Here is a 23,076-nt window from a genome sequence, read left to right as displayed (position 1 = left end):
TTTTTTTTTTTCCTTTTTTGTATTCTGTAATTGTGTCTGCTGCGGCGCCTGTGTATTTTGATTTAGGTGCATGTTGAAGAACCTCGGATGGTAAAACTTATCAGTTATCAGTTTTGTCCTACGGTGTTATTGCATGCCTTGTAACCACATCACATTTTTGGCAAGTAATACCTCAGAAATTAGCTTTTCAAATGTATAATTGCAATATTCACTCTCTAATTTTTCAACTTGTGGATAAAATTTGGCCACATATAGCACTACCATCATGTGCAGTACTCGCGGATTAAAACGCGACATTATTTTTGTATTAAATCTACTATGAGCAATTTCTCGGGATAATCGTGTCGTGTTGCTGCAAATCTGGCCGCTAAGGGTAATGTTGGTTTTTATTTGAGTGTTGGCTTTATTTAAGAGTCAGAATTACACCAATATAACGAACAGTAGACGCTAGAAACGAAAGTATGTATGAGCATTACTTAGCCCTAAATTTTCGCATTTCAATCCATGAGTACCATATGCCCTGTATCTTTGCCCAGATTTCGACATTTCTGGAGAAACTGGTGCCCAACGTGAATGAAACGTCCGCACTTTTCTGTCTTCTAGGTCAGCTATAGCCTTGTTTTGAATTGTCGCACCCCCTTTCCCCCTCCCAGTGTGAAACAGGAAAAACCGGCCCCGGCGCCGCCACCCGTGACGCCGCTGCACAAGGAGTCAGTGTACGACTTCAACGACTCGGACGACGACGGCCTGGTGGTGGACGAGAATCCGCCGCCACAACCACGTCGCTCATATCAGCGGGCAGTGGCTGTTCCCGCCACGCCTGCCCTGCCACCCATCTCCACGTTCAGCAACAACGCCTCCATGGGCAACTTCGCGGCGGCGGCGGCGGCAGCCGCGGCCGGCACCACGTCTTCCCCCGTCATGGAGTCCCCGGACAGCAAGCAAGGTTCTCTCAAGCTTCGGCTTTCATGTTAGTTCATTCTTTTTTTCCGGTGTTTCTCAGTTGTGCGCCTCGTGGGTCCCCTCTAGTTCTCGAGAGAGTTTTACTGGGGACCCCGTGGGAACGGCTTGAGGAAACACACCGCAGATGGGCAAATGTCTTAGGGAGAGACATCGGGTGAGACCTTTTGCAATTGCATATCTTTGTCAGGCTTCTTCTCAGTGTAAGGAACAGACTTGCACTCTATCAAAATTGTGTACACTTCAATTTTTGGACGTGAAATGGGACAGTAGAAACCTCTGCGGGGATGATTGGCTTTCTTTATGCGCGGACAAATCGTGATGGCACTGTTCAGCCTCACCGGCACAACCACTATTCCGAACTTTCAGAAACGAAAGTAAGCGAAATGTTTTCTGCACTCTGAATGCTCTCTTGTCGGCATTCAGCGCAGAACGATCCGGAAAATCGTGAAATCATAAAAATTGGGAAGAGTCAAAGCGAATGCACAGGACCATCTTGTCTTCACTTTGATGCTGTGGCATTAATACGATGCCGAAATGAAACTCAACACGAGAAGGCAAAACGAGAAGGTGAATTTATCGATCCACGTATGCTAGTGCGTGTGATGTTCGTGTGATCCGTTTACTGACTCTTTTTGCAATAATGGTTATACGGACTTGAGAGCCACACCTATGTCCTGGCCATGTGCGACCGGCTTTGTGTTGCGAAAAAGAACAGAGAACTGGCATTTCTTATGCAGCATGCATTGTGTTCCTCTGTCAAACCAGGGCTGGGCAGTATTGCGATACAAGAGTATCGCGATAGTATTTCAGAGATACTTTTCAGTATCTGTATTTCTGTATCGAGATACATTTGAAAAATGTATTTGTATCTCAGTAGTGAAATACATTTACGATGTATCGCCTGTATCGTGATATTATGCAGGACACGGGTATCTCGTTACATTGTTTTTTTTGTGTCGGAAATGAGTTGAGGCGTGTTTCCGATGGGGGAATGGCGATTTTTTTTCTTTTTTATGCCAAGACAAGCAAAGGCGCGCCGCCGGTCGCCGACAGATAGGGCGGCGATGGTTTCCCCTCAAGTACAGAATGGTCCATGTGGTAAAGCGCGCGACGCCGCAGACGGCAGAATCGCAGGGGCAGTGTTGTCGGCCTCTGCCGACGAAAGTCGCTGTCTCTCAAGGTCAGTGCAGCACGCCTAATTTTTTCGGGTGGCAAGCCATTACTTCGTGACCCCCCACGTGGATACCGCCTTGGAACAGCATACCTGCCAAGTCTCCCGGATTACCCGGGAGACTCCCGGATTTTGAACGTCTCTCCCGGTTGTACGGGTCATAGGAAAATCTCCCGGAAATCCAGTTTTGCCCCGCGCGTCCAGTGCATTGCGCGCCCCGTGCGTCACGGTGACGCGAGGTGGGACGTTTCGCGTACAGATGCGCTACACGCATTTAGAAATTGATCCTAAATGTGTTATAGGTTATATCAGCCGTTAATATTTCGTAGATGATGCGTTTGTGTACACAAAAATCTATCCCAGAAGTTGTCTCGCCTTCAAAATTTTGTGTCACTACTGCTTTAAGTGGAGAGCCCAGCACTTAAAGGGTAGCCGTTACCGATGTCTGTCGAGATAGCGTGTTCGCCAGCGCTCGCGACCGTCCCCGTCTCAACGGCGCCCCTTATGGTCCCTTGCCGGACGAAATAACTGGTAAGCAAGCGACGACAGGCCTCGCACGCGGAGCGATGTTATCGCATGTGCCTTTCGCGCGACGGTGACGGCCGGGTCGTTTCATCTCTGCTTCAACCGCGTTCGTCCCTAGCGCTAGCGCGCATTTACTCGCACGTGAAACAGACGATGCGTAAGCGATGTTATCGGTCGGTTTGGGCTCTGTACAGATCAGCGGCGACCGCAAAATCTCGCTGACAGTGTCCATATAATTGCTATCGCAGTACCCCACTCCCCCCCCCCCCCGTTGAGTAGATCTTCCGGATTCCGTTTCTCCAAACTTGGCAGGTATGGAACAGGCTTTGCAATGCTTCGCGTGCGTTCAGTTCTCAAAGCGGCGGCACTTCCAAAAGCAGTTCCCGTTGTCGCGGCGGAAGTGACTAGAAGATGGCTATCTTTGACGCGCTTTCAGCCACCTCTCCAATGTCAGGGTGCGTTCCTAATTGATTACATGCGTGAAACGGTCTTTGTGGTAACAGGCTCCCCTCCCCCCCCCACTCCCCGCCGGAGCCGACTTCGCCTGTTGCGGCTTTCTGAAATGGGTGCTGGTAGCGGTGGTGGTGACAGCTTCATTGAAGCCGACAGGGTCAGACGGCTTAGGATTCCGAAGATGGGGACAGACTTTGGATTCTGAACAGTCAGAACAATTAACCCAAGTGAGGGCGGAAGCGTTTCGGTATCTAGATGACCAGAGAAGAGATATCGCCATGCTGCAGGGCAATCCGGCTATGAAGGCGATATTTATTCACTATAACACGAATTTGTGCTCGCCTTCAGCGGTAGGCAGACTTTTTTTCTTTCGTGAGTCTAGTGCTGAGGCTGAACCGACGCTGTTAGAAGACAGCCTATTTGAGAAGCCTACACAGCAACCTTCTCAGCAAAGCAGATCTTCAAAATAAATGTGCGCTTTTTCTCAATTCACTGGTGTTCATTATTTATTCGAGTGATTTGCTTCAAGTCTAGCATAGCATAGTTTGTTCGCCAAGTATGTCGATTTCGGTGTCCAATCCTTGTTACTCTTGCTGTGAAATAGTGTATTTTTATTGCAATTGATACTTGTAATTATGTCATTATTACTAATTATGTACTTTGTCCGCCCCCCTCCCCTGCAATGTCTTATTAATGGCGCTGAGGGTACTGTAATAAATAAATAAATGAACTGAACGTTCCGATGCGCTGTAACTTTAGTTACAGCATTATGCTGCACTAATAAGTGTCTTTGCGTAGTATGAGCATCCTTCAAATAAAAAAAGTATTCCAGTATCTGTATCGCTGTAACTGTATTCCGGAATACTTTTTTCGTCTTATTGCAAAAGTATCTCCGAAATATCCCGTTACGTTAAAGGCAAATGTATCGCAGTATCTGTATTTTAGGCTTCCAGTTCATGTATTTCGATATCTGTATTCCGGAATACTTTTCTGAGTATCTCTGCCCAGCCCTGTGTCAAACACAGTGCTCAGTGCCGGAACACCTGCTAGCAAATGTAGTATTAAAAGGAAACGCACTTTGCAGCATGTGGGACACTGGCTATGGCATATCATAAATCGTGTTTATAGGGAAAATGAATGCATCAGTGTGTCTCTTGTATTGTTGCATGTTGACTGCATAAAGAGCGTGCTAATGGATTGAAACATGACAATTTAGGGCTAGGTGATGCACATACTCTTGTTTCCACTGTCCTCAGTTCGTGTCATGTAGGCATAATTTCAATTCATGTACTTGCATCAGAGCCTACGTTACCTTTAACGGCCAGATCTGTAGCAACACGACGTGGTTATCTCGAGCAACTGTGCATATACCAGTCGTCATACTAAAAGCTTTAATTTTACATTTCAATCTATGAGCACTGTACATGCGTCACAGCTATGACAAGGACAATAGCACATCAGTGTAGCTAACGAATAAGTGTCTTTGCAGCATGTCTCAATAGACCTATTGGAAGGCTCTCGCATGAGTTTGACAGTCGTTCTCTGACGGTTTGTACTCGGTTTTTCCAGTCGTGAGTTGAGCAAATACTGAGAGCACTCACTCAAGTCAGTACTGAACGTCACAATTTTAAGTAATTAGGTGTAAACAGCACTGCACAATTGTTTCGTTATGTTCATGTTTGACTCCAGCCTGATGTTACTCCACTGACATTGAAATGCTTTTCTTTGATGGGTAGACCGGGACCGATCAGTTCACTGGCGAAAGATGTGTTCCCAGAGCTCTCCTCTGATACACTTCACCTCGCTCCGTGCAGTCAACGGCAAGTCCAAGGTTGAGAAGAAGCCCGTGGTGAACAACAAGGCTGGCGGTGCAGCCGTGGTTGCCAAGTCTGCCAGCGGGGAGGACACTGCCGACGTGCCGAAGAACGGAACCATCGACGACCTTCTGCTGGCGTCCAGCATTGCCCTGGACACGGACAGCACGCGAGTCAGCCTTGAAGAAGAGTTGGGGTCAGTGCTTTCTTGCACTAACTGTGTTACCTCTGCCACTTCATCCGTATTTTTTTTTTTTATTCAAGCGAAGCCTGTGTTGCCTGACAAGTGTCGTTGGCGTTGTAGGTGTGACCGCAAAACGCCCAGCATCTGCAAGCCCAAAGAATGTGGCCCTCAAATGTGCACAGGTCCCATGCGTATTTACATTCGCTGTTTTCCAATAATCGATGCTCTGTCGATCGTGGACTTCTCAGTGATCAGCCATTTATGATATGGCAATCTGATCTTTTATCGAGGTTATCGAGGGGACTTGTGATTTCACGTTGCCACATTTCATTGTTGCCAGGATATAAACGCATGACCGTCATTGTTGCCTGTAGCAACTGAAATGTCGCGCTTCTAAGCACGTGGATGATGGTTGGATTCCCGGCAAGGAGGAAGGAAAAAGTTTGGAGGCAGCATTGCCCAGTGTGATAGAAAGAAAGAAAGAAAAGTCATATATCAGGTACGCACCCGCCAAGCTTCGCTTGCCTCCATTTCCCTGATAGGGCAAGGGCTTCAGTTTTTTATTTATTTATTTATTGTTGTGACAGCTAATAGCGCAGACTCCTTTGGCATGTTTGAAGACCCCAGGCACTCGACTAGAATTTTTCTCGTTTAGACATCCCCCCATTTCCCTGTTCAATGTTGCGCCGCCTACCATACTTACTCGAATGTAACGCATATTTTAAATGCGAATGCATTTCTTAGTCGGGGCATGTCAGGTGTCTGTCGGTGTCCGCGCGCCGGCAGGTGTTATCTCTCCGCTCTCACTCCCTCTCCCATAGCAACAGCTGCGGGCGCGCACGCTTATCCTCACCCCTAGCAACCGGAGCAGGTGGTGCGGGCAGAGTAGTGGAGAGGAGGAGCGCGCTCTGGCGTGTGAGGGCGCTCGCATCGCGGGAGCTCGGCGGAGCTCCCGCGTGTGTGGAGAGAAGGTAGGTGCAGTGCTTCGCCGCTCCTTCTCTCGCCGTTCGCTCTCTCTCCTCCCTGCGCCCCACTCTCCCATCCGCTCGCTTGCACATATATATAAATGGAGTGAAGCGATTACTACGCCGTGTACTCTTGGCGCAAGAAATGCATTCGCATTTCCTCACGATTCCCTTTGGGGAGGTGGGGGCATTTTTTTTTTCCCATAGTTTTACTATCTGAAGTCAACGCTCATGTTACAATCGAATACCGAAATTCAGGTCGTCTAAAAAGTCCAATGATGCACACAATTCTTTTATTTTAGTTTGATTCTTTTTTTCTTCCTGGAAAGTCGCCCCTCGCGTTACAATCGAGTAAATACAGTACTTTTTCGAACTTCGGAGTCCTTTGGTTTACAGGTTCAAATTAGAAAGAGCACTGTTCATATGGATATTTGATTGCGTGATGCCTTCGGTGTTTTGTTAGTAAGCGAATGATCAGTGCCATTTAGACTGCCAGTAAAGTTCCTTAACAGGCTGCTTTTAACTAGGAAAAATTTTATCGCCATATGTCCAAGTGTACTTCATAGTTAAGCCTCGTTACACAGCAAGGTGGCTGGGATGGCAGAAATGTTTGTTCTTAGTGAAATAAAGAAAAAAAAAATTGGGTCACCATACATAGGCAACAAGGCAGTCAGGCTGGGGCTATTAGATTATGAAGTGACCTTGAGAGAGCATGCAAGCTGACTTCCACTCGCATGCGCAACCCTGAGAGCATGAATGAAACTTGTTCAGTGTGGACTGTTGGTCTTCGAATGTGTTGCGTGGTGAGACATCGTTGATTTCAAATAGAAGAGCAGTACATACAAGTATAGCTTGACAGGTTATTAAAGGGGTACTGACACGAAAATGTTCAGTTGTCGTTTTCTCGCGTCAAATGAAAGGCCAGGCTCTCAAGAGCCTAGAAAAGGTAGTGCTAAGCACGAGTACACCCTAAAAAAGTAATTACAATATATTTTTAAAAGTTAGTTCCGGTTCGTATACTGTACCCTGACGTCACAACGCGGTACGAGCTTCTCGTCACGTGCTCGCACAATATATAGTGACGTTTCCACGGCCGCTCCACACCGTGGCTCCGTTGATGACGCACAAGCGGCCATCTTGGAAGTCTTGGTACCCGACGTCACGACGCCTTGCCAGACTGCTGCGTGAAGTCACCAGAATTAGTACTGTAGCCTGACGTCAAGCTAGTGTCGATGTTGGTAGGTGCACCATGGAAAAAATGACTAATATCAAAATAAAATATCTTATCAGCATTTGCTGAGCTTCACCCTTGCTCAGAGCCGTCTCTGCATACAGAATATTTGAATGGCAGAGTAAGCTCGCCTTCGAAAAAAGGTGTCAGTACCCCTTTAAGGCAACCGCCTTAAATGCCTCATCAAACACCGAAAATTGGCCACTGCCGTCCACACGAGTGATGCAAAAGATCATCACCCGATGTCGTCACGTGGGTGGTGCAAAACCACGTGAGGGGCGGAAGCACCTCACCCGGTTTTGCACTGCCTGCAATGAAATGCCTTGCAATGCCTCCAATCATGGAGGCAATGCAAAACATGGGAGGTGCAGAGAGCTTTCGCAAGGGAGGTTAGGATTAGTACAGCTACTTCATCCCTTTTTTTTTTTTTTTGTAAAACCGTCCAGGCCAGAGGCATTATGGAGCGGAGTAGAAACGTGATTTTCATTACTCATGCAGTGTTAGCTAAAATATAAAGGTTATGTACAAAAAGAACAGGTAAGTTGGTTTGCTTAGTTATACGATGGTAGCTAGTGCTGAATGAAACAGGTGATGATCGGTGACGATGGCTACGCATCCGGGAAGGCAGTTCCAGTCCACATAAGTTCTGGGGATAAATCAATTGCTGCATGTTTTGCTTAGACATGACACAGCACCAACATTATCAGAATGATCAATCCTAGCCTGTATGTAAGAGGGGGGAAAAAGAAGGTGGCTTTCTCCACCTTTAAACGAAAAGGAAGATAGCTTTCACTTCCTTTCATAGACGGATGCATAAGGGACTCTGAGAGTTTTTCTGTGGCCAAGACTGAAACATGCTCCTAAAGTAGAGCTTAGTCAAAAAGTGAGAATTTGCTCATTGTTCTTGCGTGCAGGGGTGGTCGAGCATCGCCGTCGACAAGAGACGCTATCCAGGGCATGCTGTCCATGTCAAAGAGCGCGTTCACGTTCGGGCCTTGCGACGGGGGCGGACCCATGGGCCCCACCGCGCAGGAGCTTCTCGAGGGAGGTCCGTTAAGCACGGGTCTGGCGCTGGGGTTGACCGGGGCGCGTGGAAGGATCGGTCCGACGCCCACACACAAGCGGCCCACGCCCTTCAGCTCTGCCGCCTCCCGGATGCGGTCCGGCGAGGAAGAAGATCTCGAAGAATCTCTGCTCAAGGAGTGCCACGCGGACGACGACTATGGTGAGTGGCTTGCCAGTCCTGCTGCTGACACGCTAGGGCAGGAGTCTCAAACACGCGGGCCGCATGCAGCCCACGGACCTCTTTTTAGCGGCCTGGCACACACATGACTGTCTTCGTCCCATGTTTTTTAAAGTTTTTCTAATAAGTATGTTTAGGCGCTACACAGACGTGACTGGCCACCAGGACTTTTTTTCTTGAGGCGCGTCATGCAGTCACCATGTATTAAAACATAACCGTGGTGCAAAAACTCTATATTACGGAATTGGCGTCCAGATTTCAGTAATTCTAGAGATCAGTATCAATATATTTCTTGAAATCTGACTTCCAGTCCCCTTCAGGAATGACCCATATACGAGACATGGGATACGGCTTCTTTCAAATGGCAACATTAGCTGACATTTTGTTCAAGCTCCTCCCTCCCTAACTCCCACTCTAACCTTCCTCACTGTCCTGGCCCTTGTGGGAGACCAAGTTTCATGTGCCTGCAGCCCGCTAGCCGAGGCAGGTTTGAGACCCTGTGCTAGGGTGTGCGGCTTATGACGTGTCAACAGCAGTTGAGTGTAACCCCATGCATCATGGCACCCTCATTTAGAGGCGCGACTTACTTTTGCCATTTCTGTGCACGATCGCCAAGGAAGGTACCGCAAACACTGATGTTATGGTAAATTAAGTGTTCTTGTTGTCTAAAGTTCATTGATATCACTTCTGGTTGAAATATTTTGCTACACACGATCGCTTCGGTGAAGGCGGTATTGTTTTTAACGATACGTTGGATGTGGGGTGTTTTGGGAGGAGTTTCAAAATATATCTTTACCTTTTTAGGAAGGCTCACTGCCCACAGATAACTATCACGTGTAATCTGAGTGTGTTATTAAGGTCGGTTTATGAAGAAATATATCACGACAATAATTAGATATTTATTGACTTTGTAATTACAATTAATTGCTGTAAAATACACTATAATTTATTTTGACACTTCCACTTGCTTTAAATTTGATCTCCAGAACCTTGGCATTGAATTATGTAAGTTTCACGCACTTATAGATAATCTTCTATAATGCATATTGCAAACGGACATTTACCTCATGATAATTTTCTCATATTGGCATCCTCACTGTGTTCCAGTGTACCCTGGACTGGAAGCGTCGGATGACGAGCTTCGTGTGTTCAAACCTCGAGGGCGATCCAAGCGAGACGAGGCCTGGAATCCTAAAGGTTGGAATTGCGCACTTTTTAAGAAGTCCGCAAGACCGTTGTTCTCTTAACTGTACTAGTATACAGTCGAACCCGCTTATAATGAACTCGAAAGTGTCGCGAAAAGTGGTCGCTATATCAGTAGTTCGTTGTATATGGACTCGCCTTTAAAAACGTGTGCTTAGCGGCCAAGCCGTTTTCTTTTTCTTTATGTGCACTTTTATTAAAGTGCACCCGACCCCTCCGGTGACAAGCTAAGCGTTTTCGCGTCGTGAAGCAACGCCCGCTACGTGCTCACGAGTGAATTACCCGCCTTTGCTATGAACTGACACCGTTTCACCGAAGCGCGGTACTGCCACGTGGAGCCAATCATCTCTGGCTAGTTGCGTGCAGCGAGTCCCCTACTCGGCTCACGGAGTGGAGTCACTGCCGGGCCGCTTGCTGTATGCTGTATTTGCGCGTTTGTACGTTCTTCGTGCCTGCTTCACTCCGGACCGTGCACGGGTGCAGTGAGTAGCCTGTTCGTTCAACGCAGCGAAAACAAGCATTTTGCAAGCAACGCGCGCTCTGCGTCTCCGTGATGCTCTCGCGGAGACGTAATTGAGTTCTTGAGCGCACTTGAGTTCTCACCTAGTCAAACACACAGTATAAGCTCGCTGTCAGTACATGGGCTTTTCTTGGTGCCCGCGCCGCTCAACAACAGCGAGCTACTCGTTTCTACAAAGCGACGCGCACTTTACGGCGGTCTCGCACGATGCAGCAGCGGCGAACTTGCGAGTGGCAGCATGGCGCGCTCGTACCGCTGTCAATCCGCACAGTGTACAGCGTACGCCACACGCGCAGCCGAGCAGATATCTACAGATGACTGTGATATAAGGTTGTCGGCTATAAGTCATAACTGCACGTTCATCGACGGCTGCCACCTCGCCTTCGCTCTTTTCTGATGCTTATCCGCAAAGGCATCGCTCCAGTTGCGCGGAAATCGTTTTCACCGATCGATCGGTCTCTGCCGTTAACGAAGACAGACGACCTTTGGCGCCGCATTGTGGCGTCGATGAGTTCAGGGACGCAGTGAACCTTTATGCGATGAAAGTTATCACGGTTATCACTTCTTGCATTTATGCCTTCTTGCATTCCAAGGCATTGTTTGGTTCATCGTAGGCGGTCGTAGCTGCAGAGAATGGCGTCAGGGAAGGTTACCGTGCGAAAGCTGACCTCAAGGCTTCATGCTGCCTCTTTTTTTTTTCCTCTCTGCCATTCTGCCACTGAAGAAAAGGCTGGAAAGTGAGCGACCTCGCTCGCAGCGTCCGAAATCTGCATGTGGTGCTTGCCGATCAGGGATATGGAGCGGGGCACGCGCGAGCGCACGCCGCTCTCACGCTTTAGAAGGCCTGTTTTAACTTTTTTTCGCTTCGTATGCGCCATATTTTTACCACGACTGTGTCTGAAGTGTTCGTTGTAAAAGTAGGAGGCTTTGAAAAATGTTCGCTATATGTGAACGCACCTTCAATGGAAAATCGTAAGTGCATCCAAATATGGTCGTTATAACCGATAGATCGTTATACGTGGAATCGTTCTAAGTGGGTTCGACTGTATAACAAAAGGTGAGAGATTTGTCATCGTAGAATTACTAAGTACAGTCGACGTCCGATTTCCCGGACCCTCAAGGGACCGCGAAAACGTCCGGAAAATCGGGCAGTCCGGAAAAACGAATGCACGTGAAAACGCACATTTTTGGTAGGTATTTTTCGCTGACGGAGAGGGTCACAGCCGGAGTACAAGATTCCCATAGCAATTCAGCCAAATCATTGTTTAGGTGGCTCTGAAAAGAGCCGTTTATAAAAAAAATACGACGTGGCCGGCACTACCTCATAGGTCAGCACTTGGGCGCAAAGAAGTCGCTTATTTTCTTTTGCACGGTCCGCTTGCCCGCGATTACGTCTGCCTCAATTTCAGTCAACATCATGTTGCCGCTGTACACCAATGACAGTGTCATCAGTGCTCGCGTCAACTCCGTGTTCGTTGGCTGTGTAGGAGCTGGCTCTTCGTTCTCGGTGTCGGAGTCATCGGAATCCTCCGTAACTTGATGAATGATTTCGTCATCGGTCAACTCCGCACATAGCTCGAGGTCTTTGTCAGCGTCGGCGAAGCCCTCAAGGGTTATCTCGGCTGGAATCAACACGCCGCCAGCGCGCAGATCGTCGAAGGCAACGTCCGCGGATGGCAGTTCGTCATCGTCACCTACGAGGTGGCTTTGTGCGCTTCGAAGGCGCGGACGAAGACGAAGGAGCAGTCGGTGCCATTGCTGTAAACGGCGAATCCGCTCGACGAAAAGCGCAGCACGAAACAGCTAGGAACTCGGTGGATGCTGAAGGTCGGGAAACGTGATCACTGAAGGTAGCGCGCAAAAGCAAACGATCAACCGCAGACACGACCGCAGAGCTGGCACAGCTGACAAAACACGTGAACGAACACAGTGAGGTTTGGCTTGGCTAAGCTACGGCTGGCAACGGATTGACACGTGCGGTTTCGAGGTTACGGCAGCCGCGGCGCGGTGCGGCGTTGCTGCTGATGCGCGGGTTCAAGGATATGAAAATGAAAACAACCAAAATGGCGGCGTCGGTGGTGACTTTGGGTCGGCGGTTAACAGTAAAAAGTCCGGGAAATCGGATGGCGAAGGCTATAAGCGTCCGGAATTTCGGACTTTGTAATACATTGACTCTACGGGGAACTTGACGGTGCCACAGATGAGTCCGGGAAACCAGGCATGTCCGGAATTTCGGGCGTCCGGGAAATCGGACGTCGACTGTATCATCAATCTATTTCGTGTCCAGTGCAAGGCAACGTGAAATAAGGCAATGATGGTTGTTACCCCAGTTTTTTGCCAGCCACTGTATGCCCGCAGACTTTCCCATCTCCCTAAACCTTGCCTTTAGCTGTCCTCAGTGACGTTGCATACAAATGCATACAAATATGCATTTGTATGCATATTTTTGCCATGGGAGTGTCTGCGTAGTGAGGTCCCTTCGTGCCCGCCTTGCTCCTCACTGTACAGTACTCACAGATGGAAATGTGACATAATTTTTTTAGTATAACAACAGCTATAAGCAATTGCTCATAATAACTGCATCATGTTGCTAGGAATCTGGCCGCTAAAGGTAAAGTTGGCTCTGATGTAAGTGTTGGAGCCGAAATTAAGCCGATATGACACGAACTGTAGATGCTGGAAACTCAAGTACGAGCATTACTTATCCCTAAATTTTCTCGTTTAAAACTGCGAGAACTGTACATGGGTGCTGTACATATCTTGTTGGGCCAGTACTGTGAAGAAGACATGCTGCTTTCGTTTCGATAAACAACTCGCACCTGAAGCATTGCCATTAAAGCGAATGACAGTGCGGTGCTCGTTCGGGTTGTCGCCTAATGAAAATGCTGTGCACTTTGGGCAGCACTGCACCGTGTGTGCTATGTTTGCACACGCTGCCGAGCAGATAGTTCAAGGTGCTTACAGCGATGGGGTTGTTCGCAATAAGTGGTAGTGGCATGTTCCTCCGCACACACCATTGTGCCTCCGTGCGTTTCCAGTGCTTATCCGTGTAGGCATCGCCACACTCACACCGAAGCCTGAACCATTGGCCTGCTGGTCTCCCTACTTTCCGAAAAGGTGGCAAATATTTTACGGTGCATTGCGGCATCGATCACATCGTGAGATGAGGGCCACATTTAACAAGACGAAAAAGTGATCACAATATGCATAGCGGTCAGACTCTGGAGAGAATTTCACAAGAATTTGTCGCGACTACGTTTTGACTTTTAGTACTTATTAAGGTGAATCGTATTAATGAGGCTTTTGTGCATATTATAAATCCCCAGTAAGGCGTTTCTAGCTAAATTTTTCAGTGTGCAGCCCACAATTGTGCATGCAATGTCATTACCACGCCGTTCTCTCCGAGCCTGCATTTACACAGGTGCAAATTACACTAGTAAATACGGTAAATTAAGATTTCAGACTATAATTTATAGCTTAGCAGCCGGAGTGAAAGGTAGGAATGGAAATAACAATTGTACTGAGTCGATAACAACGAAGACATTACGCTTATTTTCCGGGTTTCACTTGCAGCCAAACTTGCTCCAAACTGCCCCAAACCCCCACGTCCCACGAGAGAGGGAACGCAAAAGAAGTCTGTCAAGCGCACCATCGAGGACACAGCGTCCAAGCTTGCCAATAAGCCTGTAAGTCTTCGATTTGTGTTTATTTTTTTTTCTCATTCATTTCTTGCTGCCGTACTGACACAAAAGTGCTTTCGTTGCATGAACACTGTCGTACGATACAACGTAAATGTTTGGAGGAAACTACAAGTCATATCACAAAATGTATTACAGTAGACTCTCATTAAACGGAACCTGAAGGGACAAAGAAAATGTGTTCCATTTAAGAGGAGTTCCGTTTACTGAGAGATGAACGGGAGTGCAGAATCAAAGTATGAAACCAATTATATTAGATGCAGTTGTTCCGTTTAAGCAGCAGTTCCGTTTAACAGATTTCCATTTACTGAGAGTCTACTGTAGTTTGATCTTATTTTTTTGCTTCCATTATGTGAACCACTATATTTTTAGCAATTACTGCGAACACTGTTCGAATTGTGCTGCCACAACACTCTGCCTGTTTCACGGTCGATAAATTTCGATGTATGATGGCTCTCTGTACAGTCGTGTCTTTACGTTGTCACGCATACATTGATTGCTTTGCGTTTTATGAATGACTGGCTTTCTCCAGATTTTGACCATTACAGTCGAACACGGATATATCGAACTCGAAGGGGATCGCGAATTAGTTCGATGTATGAAAAATTCTATATCAAGAAATACAGGTCCCGAGACCTTACCAGTGGCGGACGATCACCTACAATCGGCGCATTCAAGAATGACAACTAATTCCGCACACACAATGCAACAGAATGTTTTATTTACGTGAAAAAAATATCGCTTATCTTGGCCTGCTTCTTCGTCTTCGAAATGAAGTTGAAGACACTGGCTCGATCTTATCAAGGCTGTCCAGGTGTGTAATAATATGGGCAGAAGAGCGACACCAGGGAAGACGACAATGAAGAGCGCGCGGGATCGGAAAAAAGTGCGTGACCGCGTTCGAAGCAGGCAGCGTGCAAGGGCAGACGGTTCTCGGCTGGACGTCCGGTCCGGAGAACTAGGCGACGTCCTCCAGGCGCTGTACTGTCCTGGACTCCGGCTGGGTGATTGGCCCAGGGACCAGGCGAGGTTCCGCTGTTCTGGCTGCCGTCCCGTGTGGCTGTTAGTTCCAGTTTGCTGTGGGCCGCTAGTACTGCTACTGTTCCGGGTGGCTGGCATGACCCCGGTGTGCTGCTGGAACGAACGCGGCGGCTGAGAGCTGCGGCTTTGTTGCGGAGCTTCGAAGCGACCGCTACCCTCCTGCTGCTGCTGCTGCTGCGGCGGAAGGCCGTGACATGGCGTGGGCCAACTACCGCTGAGGACGTCAACGAGCGAGGCGGCGCGTTGCCCCGAGCGATCGGCGTCCAACAAGCCACAAGCTAAATACGGCGAGAGACTTCTCATTTAGAGACACATTTAGTATAGGACTGCATGTGACAGCCTATTTTCACGAATACTTCATTAATAGTTGCTTCCTTTCTGTAAATATATTTGTGTGTGTGTGTGTGTGCACTCGTGGCTCGATTGTTCCTTGGCTAGCGGTCCTGGGCCCAAACCCCTGACACTACGTCACAAGGTGCGACAGCCCGGTTCCCTCCATGTCGCCGCAACAACGGCGAATCAAGCCGAATGCTGCCGCCACTTCGGCGGAGTACGCGCGTGCAGCCGCCGCCTCGTCCGGACGATCTTCGTCGCCACTTGAGCTGTCGGCCTGGGCATCCAGGGTCCCTGCGACTGCAGCTACAATGTCCTCGTCAGCGAGGCTCGCAACAGCCTAAACATTGCAGTCCGCTTCTACGGCAGCCGTGAAGAGGGACGACAACTCGCGAAACGTGTTGTCTATGCGCTCGTCGTTGCAGTCTTCAGTGGTTTCCGCAAGTTCCGCCGTCACGAAGCCTGCCTTCCGGAAGCAGTTGGCCACAATGTCCGTCTTCATGTCTTGCCAGGCACCCGTCATAATTTGAATGGCACCAAGCAGGTCAACCTTCAGCTCGGTGCCCATGCATAGAGTGCCTCTTCAAGAACCAGGCAGACTGCCTGTTCTACTTTCCCGTGGGCAGGAAAGCATTAAAATCTGCGGATCGGGCGTAAAATATACCGGTGAACTGACAAGCGCTGCGCAACGAACTAGAGTAACGCAATTTCGTCACCTGCGCGCAACGAGGGACTGGAACTTATAAGAATTCGGCCGAAAAATGAAGAATATCTGTTAGGAAAAATGCATTTTCTGGGCTTCGGCGCGGGGCAGCGTTCGATATAGCGGATATTTCACTGTGCGGCAGTTCGATATACGTGCACACCAGCCCCATACTTTTGCATGGGAAATTCAAGGGGATTTCTCAACTGTTCAATATAGCCAATAATTCGATATATCCGGGATCGACTGTATCCGATGGCGGGTAAAAATACCATTCAATATAAACGTGCGAATTTCTATACCTTTATAGAGGATTTTCAAGGGGATAATTTACGAGTTCGATATAGCCGAAAATTTTATATATGTGGGTTCGATATGTCCGTGTTCGACTGTATATAATGTACGAGTTATTTCTGCATCAAATAATATGACTTATTTTTTAAAATTCCTTCATCGTGGAGCATTCCTTAGAAATGGGAGCAGCACAATATGTGACTGTGCATTCCTGTGGTGTTTCATGCCTGCAAAGTGTAAAATAAAGTGAAGTAGTAGTTCTCATTAGTGTTTCATTAATATGCGGCACTAATATGCTTTTTTTGCAATATTTGACAGGAACACCAAAAACTTTCACTATTGAAGCTGTAGTGGCTGGGCACTCGTTTTCCTCCATATAGAGTGTTCACTAAAGATCAATGTTCAGCTCATCAGATTACCACATGAAATTTGAATGATGAGATCATGAGTAATCGTTCCTTAAAAAATTGATTTCACGTTTCCTCTAGCATTGTTCATGGCTGTACATCTATGGCCACTTGTTAGCACTCTTTCAATACACACTCGTTCACGCGCTGTGCACTGCAGCCTCCCAAGCGATCCTACCATCGCAAAAAGTCGCAAGCGCCGTCCAAGGTCAAGGAAAAGGACATCGAGGAGTTTGAACCGGGACCGTCCACATCCTCGGCGGCCAGCAAAAAGCCCTCCCTGCCTCCAGATGCTTTTAGGCGTGAGTTTGCCATTTTTAAAAATTCCTTATTCATTGAAGAGATCATCCAGGTGTGCAGCAAAATTCGTGTCTGTGGCTGAGTGTACATGCCAATTTACTGCTGATCAAGGCATCATTTAAACTGCCCATAGCCGCAGCTATGAAGTCGCTGACCGATAATTGAAACTCTGATTGTTTTGCCTGGAAGTCTGTGTTATCGGAAGTCGTAAAAAAAATTATGCCAAAAAGTACTTTTTATAACAACATGAACATTTGGCTTGAGCACATATGCTATGTCTAGTTTAAAGCACATAACTTGGTCTAGTTGAAACTCATTAACTGACGAACCTACATCATTTGACAGTAAAGGAAAGGAGATGACTTTTAAGGGCTCGTTTTTCTTTGTTTTTCTTTGTTAGATACTTCATTTGACAGTGTCAGAAGTCATATCCAGGTTGTATTATGCTGCGTGCCTCTTATAACTCGTGGCTTTTGTGTTTTACTTCTTTTCAACGCCATCCCCCGCCTCCTGGAATCCTCCTGTCCTTTTTGAACACCAGTGAAAAAGCCGAAAAAAGGTTTCGCCACTGCAAAGCAGCGCCTGGGCAAGATTCTCAAGATCCACAAGATGATCTACTGAGAAGGAGACAAGCTTCGTATGTGTGTGTGTGCGTACATATTTCTCGCCTGTGTCACCTACAGCAAGTGTGAGCAGCTTCGCGCTTCTTTCCTTTTTTTTTTTTCCAAAACCGATTTCACGTGTACATATTGCTCGTTTCAGCCATTATCTCACTTTCTCGTCATGCCTCCACTGTCGGACACGATCACCTCTCACCCCCTCCTTCGCCTGCCCGCCTCTTCTAATCTACGTTTTACTTTCGCGGTGCATTGCCTCAGGGCTTCATGGTGTAAAGCACATGCATTTCATAAGGCACATTACGCAGTTCATAGAGTATTTACATAGATATACGATATTATATTCATATATATATGTATACATAATGCACGCATATATATTCACATATATAGATATATGCATACCATATATATATTTCTCTAAAATGTCGCCGTTTCGTCAAGCTTTTAGACTTTTCGTCACGAGAGGCCCGTTCAAAATGAGAAGCGTGACCAGTTCAAAGTGTCTCGCGAGAGCTCAGGTGGTGTCGCGTCGCACGCTTTCGAGCGCCGTGATAGAGGCGACGCGTCAGCTTTGCACGCGCCACGTTTTAATTAACACAGGTGGCGCTACCCACGTTGCCTGGGACAAAATGTAGACACAGTCTATGTATTTGAATGCAAAGCGCCTTAGATGGCATGTGGCGGAGAGACTGGTTACATTCGTACTCTTATGTATTCTAGAGCCACTGACTGCTTTACAGTGCAGCGTGACTCACAAAAATCGTCTTGTTAATTAACATGTTTTTCCTTGTAGTATTTGTTACGTAACTACCACAGAAAGATCTTGAGTTCTTTAAAGGGCACTACGGCAGTGTTGGGAACAAAGAGACGGCAAAGCTTGACTTGTTTCAAACAAGGCTTAGTCCAAACAACGGCCGTGGCTGTGCAAATGAAATTGTCGTGAAATTAAGGTATTCCACAATAAGTCTTCATTCTCCTGTTATGCATCTTGCAGTTTCGTATGCCCCACTTACGACTGGTGGATGGAGAATTGGAAACATTAATCTGAAAGCAGCACGCAATGTATGACGGCATTCTCATTCTTTTTCCAAATTTAGCACTCCCGCAACGGTACCACCAACAATTGGCGTGAGGGTTATTAAGAGTTGGCATAATGGGCCAACTCTTAATAACCCTATTTCCCAGCATTCCCACACTTACAACAGTATGGCAGTGCCACCTTTTTTTCTGCTGTTAGTAACTGTAGGAAATGCTATCGTTTTTCCTGCTCAGTGCAGCTCTGTTATAGGGTCATTTCATTGTTTAGAATGTTTCACGGGAAATGAAGAAAAAATAGGCACAAAAAAATGAAAGCAGTGGCTTCACCAAGAATGGCTTCCATTTACAAACTTTTTTATTTGGTGTTTCAAGTACAATTCTTGAACTGAGCAAGGACGTAGCTGCTTTTTGTAATCTTCACTCTCTCTCTCTTTCTTACACCTTGTTTGGGGCTGATCACAGTTTTTAATATCTTTGGGCTAGTTGGTAATCCGTAATAACGAAAATCTTCAGTTCAGAAAAAAAAAGATGTTGGCAGCAAAACGCTTTCGTGTCTGCTTGCCGTCTTCGTCTTCTCTTTTTGGGCTGGGAATTTTCACTGTTCCGCTGATGAGCAGCAAGAATAAGGGCAGAACACCAGCTTGTTTAGTCATTGAGGAAGGTCTGAAATTGCATGAAAAGGTACAATAACATACGGCTGTCTGGATGGCTTTGTGTTGTTATACAGACACTGGAGGTTCCGTGCACACCATTGTGCTGTCATGTTGGCATCGACAACGTATGTGCGACACAGCTCTGCAGAGTTATGTTTGACTACCAACATATGCAATGTTGTGTGTCAGCAGACATTGTTGTACTCTGCTTTAATGGCTCTGCCAAAGCCAAGGCACCGATCCGATTTTCACGCCTAGCATCACCAATGTGCATGTACACAATAATGTTCTCACTGAATAGCTGTGCACATCCGTACCACTTAAAACGTGGTCTAAGCAGTACGGGTGCGCACAGCTTAAACCATGGTTTTCGTACTACCTGGGCCGGTTTAGCCATCGTTTTTAAGCGGTAGGGATATTAAAACATCCTAGCTCAATGTTTCTAAAATAGGATTCAAGCGACCATCAAATGCTCCATCATACTACTGTCGTGACGTCGGCGTTTGTCAAGATATGGCATTTTGTCGCAGGCTTTTCTTTAAAAGTGACATGCTGATGAAATTTAGAGCAACGACTTGCCGTTATTTGATGAGAAATTGGCAAGAAAATGTTGTTTCATGATGTGGACTAGTGTCATGATGGGCTCGGGCACCATGATGGAGCATTGAAATGACAGCTGCATGAATCAGGCCCAGTTGTTTTGTTAAGGACCAAGAAATGTCCATGGTTTTCCATCAATCTGGCCTTCTCATGCACCAGTGAAGTGCGACACCCGTAACGCCGGCAGCAGCGTTTTTCGTCGCGCCAGCATTGTGACGCGAAATGCGTATTTGTCATGCCGCTTTTTGTGCTGCAAAGCAGCTGTTGTCACGTGTTTTTTGTCACCTCCACGTATTGGTTGAACCTTCTGTGAGGAGCTTGAGCACTCTACTAATTATTGCTGTTGCTTTCAAGGTTTCACATTTAGACAAAACCAGCCAATTTTTTTGCTGTTGCGGTCAACGATAGTGTATGTGTAAGTGTCAGTGTCTTTCTTACGTTACAGTGTTTTGATATTTATGCAAGTTTTTACATTTCCTCTTGTCCTTTTGTGTGTGCATATGTGAAACCTTTCGTTCTTGTGCTGCTAGCCTTCAAGGTGTTGCAAAAAAAAAAATATCGTGAATCTGTTTTTTTTGTTGCTGAAAAGAAGTCACGTGGTTTTTGAAGATCTGTTCTGTCATTCCCTATTGCCGGTCGGTTTTTGGATATCAGGCCAAAGAAGTGCAAAGGGCCCAAAGGCATCCCTGCACATGTTGGATTTGTTTTCTCTAAGTTTATATATAGTACAGTCTTTTTCTACATGTTTGTATGTGCTTCCAAGTGCGTAATCGACCGGATATTTAATTGCATCATGAGAATAATAAAATTCTTTGTGGTAGTTAACCTCCAGCTAAAACCCTCAGTAATCGGGTGGGAAAAATCTGTGAATAAGCTCCGCAACTGTCTGCATACAACTACTTACAACTTTCTGTAGCAACAACCGAGCAATCTTTATTCGAACAAAGCAAAGCTCCAGAAAGATTTTTCACGTTCATCTGTTGATTTGGCGACTGTTTTCTCTGTAAGCGCAGTAGGGCTATCCAGAAATTCGAATGTGGCTTTCCAGTGATGCTTCACAATTGCGTGTTATGTTTCGCCATGAAGCTGCACTCGAAGGCAAAGCTCTTTCACAGTTGCTAGCGTCATACCTACATTTCGAAATCTCCTGGCGTGTGGCCTGTATGCGCAAAAATACACCAGGTTGCAGAGCCTTTGGACAGCTCACGCTTCATCATCTGTACATATTTTGGTAGTGGTTGAAGCGATACAGGCATTGCGGGGAGTTCAGGGAGTGGTCGCACGTACGTCATGTGCAATGCTGTCTTGATGCTTTTTAATGCCGAGCTTGTACATAGTTGCTGTACATAGCGTGTTTTAAGAATAAACACAAGTTTACAGTACTTTTGTGTGACTGCTGTTGTAGCCATTTGTTGTTGTTGTGTCATTGGTGGCATCCTCAAGTCCGGTTACCTTTATACAAGACGGGATGGCGGGTAAGTTTCACTAGATCAAAGTAATGGGAATCTTTGACTGCATTAATTTAAATCGAGACCAAAATGTTTACAATAAAAGTGGTTAAATTTTGCAGTTAAATCTGCTTTTTCGCTCTCTCACTACAAGCAGAACGGTTTTATAACAAGTGCCTTAGATTGTTTGCGAAGTTGATTGCTATCTTTCCACTTGGAATGTGTGCAGGAACATTGAGTATGCGTTTGCTTTGCACGTCCTGCTTGCAGAATGGTTGCATTTGCACTACTGTGCCTGCTTGTATTTAGCGTCACCTCGAGGACTCTGTGGTGGCATGTGCCTGAATTCTCTTGCTGTTATGTCTTAAAAGGGAAACCACAAGAACAATTAAATGTTTTTCAGTGCAATAGTTACCATATAGAATGATAGCAGATAGGTTTTCTCGCACGCAGTATGCTGTTGATTCAGGCAATATGGTGTGCACTTGTAATGCAGCTAACATTGTTCCTGCCACCACGTTCCTCACTATTTGCAGATGACGCCTGGTGTTGCCCGTAACATCTTACAACCATGCAGCGCATCTTATCCTCATTTTGCATGCCTATAATGTGTAGTGGTTAAAGTTATGCATGCTGCTCTTAGCATGTCATTGAGCATTTGGTCTAAGAAATAATTATGTTAGCACCTGTTGTTACGAGTGTGCCGAGGGTTCCTTTATTGCGTTTTCTTTTTCCTTCTACATCAAGGTGCTGTGAATAGTCTGTGAATCTTTCCAATCTGGTCACTGTGGTCGGAGTAATCTTCCCATTCACATTGGATCAACTGCTTCTCATTAACAAGTTTGACGTCGCCGAGGAAATCATTCGTTACCGACAGGTTCGTTCAGTACGCCTGAGGAGTGTGCTCAACTGCCCCAACATGGGCTCCGCAAACAGAAGTTTGTCGCGGTGCTGCATATGACGCACGTTATAAAGTCTCCACGGGCAATGATTAGGACAAAAAGTGCGTGTACGCGAGCCTTAACTGTTCTTGGCACGACTTGAAGCATTCCGTTGCCTGCACGATTACTTGTATTTCCTACTTCAGTACTCCATCTCACCAACTTCGTGCAATGCAGAGAAGGCCAGGGCTTGTTTTTCAAAAGCCTGTTGGTAACGAGCGCCTGTCATGTGTTGCAGGAAAGTGAAGAGGAGGTCTTCTCTGTCGTACACCACTCATTTCTGAAGCTACCACTCTGTCAGTGCCACACAGAATGAAATGATAGCTTTTCAACAGGGGAGCCATTTTTCTGGTTCTCTTTTCTGATTGGCTGAGAAGAAATGTACCTTTGCTGCTTTGCATGGAGTTTGTAACGTAGAAATTGAAATTGTCTGGCAAGGGTGACAGAATAAGAGTGATTTGCTATGCGGTACATCACCATCGTCATCAGCCTGACTACGCCCACTGCAGGGAAAGGCCTCTCCCATGTTCCGCCAATCAACCCGGCCCTGTGCTTGCTGCTGCCATGTTATGCACGCAAACTTCTTAATCTCATCTGCCCACTTAACTTTCTGTCTCCCCCTCACACATTTGCCCTCTCTTGGAATCCAGTCAGTTACTCTTAATGAACAGTGCTTATCTTACCTATGCGCTACATGCCCTGCCCATGTCCATTTCTTCTTGATTTCA

General features: G+C 46.7%; 1 protein-coding gene across 1 annotated transcript in view; it reads left to right on the top strand.

Moving 5' to 3' along the window:
- The window catches only part of LOC119396367 (histone lysine demethylase PHF8-like), a 34,327-nt gene extending 16,647 nt beyond the window's left edge, over positions 1-17,680 (top strand). Inside the window, 7 exon segments of the mRNA XM_037663560.2 lie at positions 654-970; positions 4,927-5,122; positions 8,221-8,531; positions 9,657-9,746; positions 13,846-13,958; positions 16,909-17,050; positions 17,590-17,680. Coding sequence (XP_037519488.1) covers positions 654-970; positions 4,927-5,122; positions 8,221-8,531; positions 9,657-9,746; positions 13,846-13,958; positions 16,909-17,050; positions 17,590-17,669 — 1,249 coding nt within the window. The 3' untranslated portion in view covers positions 17,670-17,680.
- The last annotated feature ends 5,396 nt before the right edge of the window (positions 17,681-23,076 follow it).

The sequence above is a fragment of the Rhipicephalus sanguineus genome, chromosome 6 (genome assembly GCF_013339695.2).
Source record: "Rhipicephalus sanguineus isolate Rsan-2018 chromosome 6, BIME_Rsan_1.4, whole genome shotgun sequence".
Classification (NCBI taxonomy): Eukaryota; Metazoa; Arthropoda; class Arachnida; order Ixodida; family Ixodidae; genus Rhipicephalus; species Rhipicephalus sanguineus.
The sequence above is the reverse complement of the archived record's forward strand: the minus strand, read 5'-3'. Positions and strand labels throughout refer to the sequence as shown.